We start from the raw sequence: 8,441 nt of genomic DNA, 5'->3' as shown, positions 1-8,441 counted from the left end.
TGCGCCTGCAACTAATCCCCCGCCCCGCCGCTTGTTCACTCCCCCCTCAGTGGAATGGGGGAGAGAATCAGAGGAGCAAAAATGAGAAAACTCGTGGGTTGAGATAAAGACAGTTCAATAGGTAAAGCAAAACAAGGGATTCATTCGCTGCTTCCCATGGCACCCAGGCAGGTGCTCAGCCATCCCCAGGAGAGCAGGGCTCCGTCATGTGTAACGGTTACCTGGGAAGACAAACGCCATCACCCCGAATGTTCCCCCTTTCCTTCTTCTTCCCCCAACTTTATATGCTGAGCGTGACGTCCTATGGTCTGCAATAGCCCTTTGGTCAGTTTGGGTCAGCTGTCCTGGCTGTGCCCCCTCCCAGCTTCTTGTGCTCCAGGGGAAGCTGAAAAAGTCCTTGACCAGTGTAAGCAGTGCTCAGCAACAACTGAAACATCAGTGAGTTATCAATATTATTCTCATCCTAAATCCAAAACACAGCACTATGCCAGCTACTAGGAGGAAAATTAACTCTGTCCCAGCCGAAACCAGGACAGTACGTAACATGTAGAAATGTTAAAAGCTCCTAAAACTTAACTTGGGAGCCTGAGCTCTTAAAACTTAACTTGGGAGGTCTTTGCTATGCAACAGAGCCTTTGCTATAGCTATGTAGGCAGCAGCCCCTAATGTAAATCTGCTACGAGTTAAATTTAGCTTTTTTCTACTGGGACAGTTACTTTATGAAACAAGATAAGCAAAACTGAAACAGCCTCTTTTCTGTAGTGTATCAGTTGTTGCTGGCATGGTGATGTGAGGAGGATTTCACATTTACCTCTGATTCCAGAACTACCCTGGGTAACTCACTAGGTTAAGCTCACTAAATAATTAGGTGAACTCATTAAGAAAAAAGTGCATTTCCTTTTCAAACTTATTATTGCCACCATAAGAATAGCTACACTTACAGTTTTTGTTGATGTTGTATTGTTTAATATCTTGATGATTTAAAATTTCTGTTCTTTGCTTTTTTTTCTTTTTTCTAATTGGAAGGTACTAGCAGAGGAGGAGGAGGATGGGGTACCGCTAACCAGAGGTACACTAATGTTATCCAGCCATCTACCTTTAAGTCCAATACGTGGGGTGGCAGCAGAGATCAAGGAAGAGGATTTTTTGGCTCCTCTGATTTTGGATCATCAGGCGGCAGCAGCAGAAATGCAGACTTTTCACAGAACAGATTCTCTGCATTGATGAACAGTCAAAGTATTGCTGATGGCTATAAAGATGAAGACGAGAGACTTCTGTAAGTTATAGTTCTGTTTCACTGGAAGCATTTAGAATGGGCAGTTTAAAAGCTTACTGACTGACTGGAGATAACGCAGGGGACACGATCGCGAGGAGGAAGCTGGGACGTGTAGTAAGAACTGGAGAAAACACTACTTCGTTCAGTTCTCTTGAGTTACACCAGTGTGGGAAGAAAGAAAGAGGTCCTCGTGTTGAACCTGGGTTGGGCAGCTAGACAACTGTGGTATTAGTAAGATGGTGTGGTGTTTAAGTTGTGGGCAGGAGGATAAAGAAGGAAACAAAGATTTTGGTGCTTGAAAGTAAGGGGTCAGAGCCCCTTGGACAGTGTTTTAACTACTTAAAAAAAGAACCAACCAACCAACAACTCTTTGAGAAAATTAACTGTTTGACTTAGATTTCTTGATGCTTAAGATAACAAATTGGTTTGCCCGTAGTAAAACTCCTGAAGCCTGGTTTCGTATGCGTGTATGTGAGAGTGAGCTGGGAGTGACCAGCAGGTTCAAGGCGATTACAGGGCAGGCGATGAGAAGCAACAGGCAGTGTGATTTCCTGAGCAAGCAAGGTTTTGGAACCACTTTCCATTATTTTTTCTAATATGCCCCCCCCCCCCCCCCCCGCATTTTGCTATTTAATACTGTGCATGTTCATTTATATCATCAAATTATCTGCTATTGAGAAGGTTTTAAATTGTATTGTGATCGACAGCTTCAGGGAAAATAGTGTGACAGTATATGCCATATGAGGATTAAAAAATACTTTGTGTTTTTTGGCTTTTTTTTTTAAGATCTGGCTTGATTTACTTGCAGTTAGATGATAAAGTAAAACACTTTGAAGGGACGTTTATGTATCTTGCCAAATAAGTGCATTTTTTCCACAGAGAACCAAGTACTTTTCTTGTTCATTCTGACTAGTGTCACACTTCATTTGTTTTCATAGCAGCAGGTATTTGAATCTGGCATCGGATTCAAACTAGACAATTGCTTCTGGTGGTTTTGTTTTGGCCGTATAATTTCACCTTCATCTGTGGTTTTTATTTGGTTTTGTTTTCTAGCGAGTGTGTAGTGAAAGACATGGAAATTTGGGAATCTTCAGGTCAGTGGATACTTTCATCTTATTCACCGATGAAAGAAAAGCCGAATGTCTCAGGTAGGCAATGTTTTTGGTGTTGCCACCTATTGCTGCTGTTTAGGATGTTCCTTATGCTTGTCCACTCTGTTGTACCCCTGTGGAACCATCTGCAAGGTGATGATTTGCCTTGTGATGCAACAGAAAGGAATATTGGATTATGGCAAATTCATTTTGGATATTCACATCTTTAAAACTCTGTAATGAATCCTTTTTGTGTCTCCGACTGTGACTGACTTATAGATGATGTACCAAGGCCCGTTTCTTCACAACTATAGAGAGCAACTGGAAATATGCATGTATTTTCGTGGAGATTTTTGATTGTTCCTCTCCTTACAGGCTTTACAGATTTCTCGCCAGAAGAGTTGCGTCTGGAGTATTATAACTGCAGAGAAAACAATAACATTCAGAACTATGTAAGTATTTAAAAAATGCTGACTTTTTACATGAACGTACTTCGAGGTAGGACTTGTTACTATTCTTCAGGTGCCAACTCTTGACTCATTTAATTACTAAACTCTAGGAGATTATCAGAATGCCAAAATGTTTTTAAATTACTGTGCACCAAATAGAACGTAAAAATAGCTGCTAGTCTGTATGCTCTGCTGTAACTTCCTATTTCTGTCTGAAATCAGAGGCTAAAGCTGTCAGATCTGGGCTTCTAAAATGGGTGGCCTAGACATCTAGCCACATCAGCACCTACAAAAGGTGGTGGCAATAGACTTTCAGCTAGTCTCAGTTAAATGGGTGGTCTTTCTAAACCTAGAGGCTCCTTGTCTTGCTCTTGTGTGTTATTTGTAGAAGTTACTTGAACCCTGTCTCAAAAGTTCAATACTTTGTATGCTATTAGCCAGTTTGATCTTTCTAGCTGAATATATATCACTTTAATGCTGAAAATAGCAGATGCTTCTAAAGGAGTATACGTTTCTAGAAAAGAAGCAATATATATGTTTTTATATATATATATAAATTATATATAAAAAAATTTTTTCTTTCCTCATAGTCCTAGTAATATCAAGGAAGCTAGCGCAGTTCAGTGTTGTATTACAGAAGGAAAAGCTGTTGTCACTGCTCTTGCTTCACGTGTTTAGAATTACCAGAATTGCATTTTCAGAGACAGGAGAGAGGAGATTTAAGAAAAAACCCCAAACTTCACTTAAAAGAATAAACTGAAATGATGAAACAATATATTATGCAAGGCTATTAAAAAAAACCCCACATTTGTGGCCTCACTGAAGCACTGAATGCAAGTTCATGAAGGTCTCGGTGTATAGATGATATCTGTGTGATACAGCTCTCTCACAAAATGTTTTAAGTACAACATGTCTTTTCCAAAGCATGTGTTTCTATTCTTAAACTGGGTCAAAATCTAAATTTTCCAGTCTGTTGTATAAGAGCCGATACCAAGCAACATGATCTTCCAGCATGTGACTAGACACAAAAGAATTATTGATGTTTGTGTTGTAAGACCCTTTAGAAAAATTAAGGAAAGTATTTACAAAAAGATTACTCATTCCGTTCTTACAGGCACTTGGGACATATGTTTTACTTGGTTAGTTTTTAAGAAAAATCCAGTTAGGCCAGGCTTCGAGTAAGGTGTGTTGATAAACTTAAATATAGGAAATTCAGGTTTGAATTTCCTGAAAAGTAAGTTATTTAATGACTTTCCAGTTTCTTGTTTAATCACAATTATCAGATAGACGCAGGCGCTATTTATTGCTGTATATGTTCTGTGCAGTAATCTGTTGGATCACATTAAAGGGGCTGATTCAAATTAAGGAAGTTAATTTCTGCAGAGCTAAATATTTTAGGATAATACTATTGAAGTGTTCTGAATTATCATGTTTTGAAAGTGGGTGTCCTTTTTCTGAAAATGTGGGAGAAGCTAAGGCTTAGGACTTCAGCTTAATGAGTGACCATGTAAGTGGACAAGCCAGAAATAAAACAAGGATTGAAGAGTTTGTTCTCTTATACTTAAAACTTACATGTTTTGTGTGTGGTTTGGGTTTGTTTTTTATTCCCCCCCTCAAGCACCTAATTTAGATAGTGATAGAATTTAGATTTAGAAAGGCCCAGGATGTTTTTTTAATCTTACTGTTACGGGAAGTAAAAAAGTTGATTTAAGGGCAATAGTAAGAGAATTGAAAGGAATTCTGTGTTAATAGCAATAATTTCAGCTTTTCACCTTGAAGTTTCAGGAAAGCAAAAATCTTGTCTTCTTGGCTTAATGAAGTTTCTTTTCTAATTCTAGAAATCTTCTTTCAGTTTAGTTGTCAGATCACTCTGATTTTTTTTAAAGTCTTCACCAATAACAAAACCATGCTTTTCTTTTCCCCCTTTTTAGACAAATTCTGTCCAACAGTTAGCGAAGCAATGGAGAAATCGGCTGCTTCAGTTGAAAACTTTAAATGCATCGACAAGAGCAGCTTTGGTAAGTGTTAATGAAAGGTAAAATGTTTCTGTTCCTGATGTAGTTTTTTAATTAACCTTGGGCAAATGTTTTTTCTTAGATTCATGGTTTTTTTAGACATCCCACCAAACTGTGCTGCAAATGTCAACATTAATTCCTGCTACACAGATTTCTATGACATGATAGTTGTAATGTGCCACCTTATGTTTAATGAAGAGATCTTGCAAATGTTCCATAGAAACTTCAGCTGTTATCAAAGTATTTAACTACACTTTTACTAACTTTATATAAATAGGTGATAGGTATGGCTTTGAAGATCGCAGGATACTATATTTTAAAACCAAGTATACACGATTCTTTTAGGGCATCCTTGTTTGCACCTAAATAGCTGAGACGTGAAAATGTTTCATTCCTAGATTCATTGGGAATTTTATGGTAGATCTACGAACTGTTCTGAAAATCTCAACCATGATGTGTTACAGTCTGGCACTGCAGCCTTGAAAAACATCTGGCATGAAAGTGTTTGGCTTGCTGGTGGCATGAAGACCTTGACAGTAATCTTAGAACGCTCCTGGGAACGTTAGAGAAAGTGGGAAGGGTGTTAGGAGGAACTACATAAGAGAATAATGACTGCGGTTTGAAAAATGCCCCATCTCTCTGTCTGTGTGGTTTTTATAGGTGATAGAAATGTCACCGAATATTCTCACACTGCCTGAGTCAGGTGAACGTGAAAGTCTGTTGAACACAGTTTTGGGTCTCACATCCACCTTTCTCTGGAATTGTGAAATCAGTGAATTTCAGGCAGGTATTATAAAACCCTTTAGTTAACTAAGGAGAGTAGTAAATCAGGATGGTTCTGTCCTAGCAAGGCAGCTAGCAAGGTTTGGAATAATGCCATTGGAAGCCACGTGAAAGTAGCCATGGCTTAAGGTTGGGATCTGGTCAAGTACATGTGTAGTAAGAAGCAAATATCCACCTCACCTTTTCTTCCATGTGCTGATGTTGACTTGTCCAAGGTATAATCAGCAGACGAGACCAGAATTGTCCTCCAGGCCATCTTAGGATAAAAAAAGCATTTTGGCAATGCCAGAGTGAGCAATTGACAGATAGGTGGGAGAGAAACTGCTTGGATACAATTTGAAGAACTAAAGAATGGTTGTTCTGGGAAGGTGACAAACATTGTGAATCTCGATGTGTCAGAAAAGAGTGCTTGTAAATAATCAGGGAGACAAGAATAAGTTGATTTAAGTGGAGTCTGTATGAAGTGCATTGAAGTTTTAGTAATACCCTTGGCATGTTCAGTGCTGAAGGTGAAGTGGGATTTGGGCTTTAGCACAGAAGACTGGATGTGCCAAGGGGAGAGAACAGACGAAGTCAAAGCAATGACATAGATAGTGTCATAAAGCACTAACTGAAATAGGTAAGAGATGAGAATGAGAGCTGGAAGAGGTGTTCAGGTCAATGACTGACAGACAAAAATCTGTAAATTGTAGTATATTTGTTTCTGGAGTGTTTTACAGAGAATAGTGTATAGCCTTAAAGCATTTTGTTCACAGCTACGAGAATGTGCAGTCGTGATGAGTGATCAGTGTCTAACAGTCTAAGTTGTATTAAATCGGGCTGGGCAGCTGTATTTTTGCTTCAAGTATTTATTGAAAGACACTTCCCTGTTTTGGAATCTAGTTTTCATTTCTGTATTTGGAATTTTTTAAGCTCTCTGAATTAAAGAACATGGTCAATCAACCATTGCCTGCCTTTGGATTTGGAGGACAGCAAACATCAAGCTTTGGGTCATCAAGTAAGTTCCTGCGTTAAGAACCAACAGCTCAACATTTTCTTGAGTTTTAATTCTTCTGCATTATTGAAATAGAGGAGACGTATCACGGGTGTGCACATTCTAATATTTTTTTATATATTTTATAATTGCAGGCTTTCCTGTGAACAGCAGCAGTAACAGTGCTAGCAGTTTCTCCTTTAAAACAAGTTCCAGCCTTGTCAGTGCATCATCTGGAAACACCCCTGCTTTTGGGAGCTCTTCTGCTCATTGTAATCCTCCTGCATTTGGTGTGACGTCCTCTCCTAGCATATCCCATTCTGCTGGTTTTGGCAGCCTGGCTGCTCCATCTGCAGCCTCCTTCTCATTTAAAACTTCTGAAACAACTAGTGGTTTTGGAACTTCTGGGTTTTCAGGGTTTGGCAATTCTTCTGCTGTGAACTCTTCAAGCACCACTCCGCTTACAGCTTTTGGAGCCTTTAATGCAGCAGCAGCAGCTGCTCCCTCACATTCAAGCAGTATTTTATTTGGACAGACTGCCAGTGCCTCTGGACAAAACATCACATCAGCATCTTCTGCAGTCACAAACAATACTACATCAGAAAAGTTATTTACACCAAAGAGCAAATTATCAGCTGAAGAGCTGAAACAATTTGAAGCAAAAAAGTTTACAATGGGGAAGATTCCTCTTAAGCCACCACCATTAGAACTTTTAAATGTTTAGGACTTTTAAGTTTATTCTGAAATAACACATTTTTGTAATTTCTCCAATACCTCAACTACACTATTTTGTGGTTTGAGTAATAAAATGCTTCCGTTTGAGTTAATTTTTGTTTCATCTCTACATCTTCTGCAATAATAAACTCAGAGGTATAAACATTTGAAGATAGTATTTTATCATTTCTTGGTTATTTTGGAACAGACCTTTTGCTTCCGAGAAATGAATTCATGAGAGTAAAATTTAAAGTTCCATTTTATCTTCTGGACTGTGAATTTCTCTTACTAAAAAGGCTTTGTCAAAAGTAAGAATGCTCCATTGGGGTCTTCACAGCCTACAAAGGTCTACTTTCCAGAGTAGAATGCTGGAAAGAAATGGTTGCCATGCAAGACTGCATCTTTTGCCCCTTATTTAAAGGGTTGGTGCAGCCTTTGGCAATTGTGTTTGGAGACGGAGGGCTCCCACATGCTCTGTACCTAGCTACGTGCTTCTGTCACCCAGGAGTCGGTTACCTCTCCCAGTTGATGCAGTTCAGCTTCTATTAGTTAATTCTGCTTGAGGTCATAATGCATGCATTGATGCAATACAGAGGACAGCCTTGAAAGCCTTCATCACGAATAGGAGCTTGTGGTTTGCTATTTTGACACCTCTGAGATGAAACTTTGCAAGCAATTGCAAAACTACTTACTGACTACATTTATGTGAAGTGATGGAATTGCATTGTCTGGTCCTCAAAACTTGATGGGTGCATATATTAGCAATACCTTTTCTGAACTGAGGATATTAAGGTATATAGTTTGCCAAGATGCTATAAAGCAGGGGTCAGAAATCTTCCAGAGGAGGTACTAGAGTCGGGGAAGAGAACATTTGTTCTTGGCCAGGCCCTCCCATTAATGGTTTAAAATTACCCAACCTCATATTTAAGAGGAAAGCAAAAGCTTACTCCAGGCTATACATAAATAAATTGATTGTTTCTTTAACAGTTGAAGGTAACATTTCAGTTCTTGCTGCATGGACTCGTGGTCCCACTTAAAACTTCACTGCAGCTGCCTTTCCTGCCAAAGGTCTGTAGCGTACGCTAGGACAGCGTGAACAAATTTAACGTTTAGGATGATGGGCCACAGGTAGGCACTCTA

At 39.1% G+C, this 8,441-nt stretch overlaps 2 protein-coding genes across 2 annotated transcripts in view; both read left to right on the top strand.

Moving 5' to 3' along the window:
- Positions 1-1,112, top strand: part of KLHL7 (kelch like family member 7) — a 23,843-nt gene extending 22,731 nt beyond the window's left edge. Inside the window, exon 11 of the transcript XR_004841980.1 lies at positions 1,027-1,112. The gene's annotated coding sequence lies outside the window, so the exon portion shown is untranslated. The remainder of the gene's footprint in view (positions 1-1,026) is intronic.
- NUP42 (nucleoporin 42) overlaps positions 1-7,414 on the top strand; it is a 9,098-nt gene extending 1,684 nt beyond the window's left edge. Inside the window, exons 2-7 of the mRNA XM_009638613.2 lie at positions 1,027-1,276; positions 2,330-2,424; positions 2,743-2,819; positions 4,748-4,834; positions 6,527-6,611; positions 6,743-7,414. Of these exons, the coding sequence (XP_009636908.1) occupies positions 1,027-1,276; positions 2,330-2,424; positions 2,743-2,819; positions 4,748-4,834; positions 6,527-6,611; positions 6,743-7,311 (1,163 nt within the window). The 3' untranslated portion in view covers positions 7,312-7,414. The remainder of the gene's footprint in view (positions 1-1,026; positions 1,277-2,329; positions 2,425-2,742; positions 2,820-4,747; positions 4,835-6,526; positions 6,612-6,742) is intronic.
- The last annotated feature ends 1,027 nt before the right edge of the window (positions 7,415-8,441 follow it).

The sequence above is a fragment of the Egretta garzetta genome, unplaced genomic scaffold (genome assembly GCF_000687185.1).
Source record: "Egretta garzetta isolate BGI_Z169 unplaced genomic scaffold, ASM68718v1 scaffold94, whole genome shotgun sequence".
Taxonomy (NCBI): domain Eukaryota; kingdom Metazoa; phylum Chordata; class Aves; order Pelecaniformes; family Ardeidae; genus Egretta; species Egretta garzetta.
Note: the sequence above shows the minus strand (reverse complement) of the source record. Positions and strands in the feature narration are given on the sequence as shown.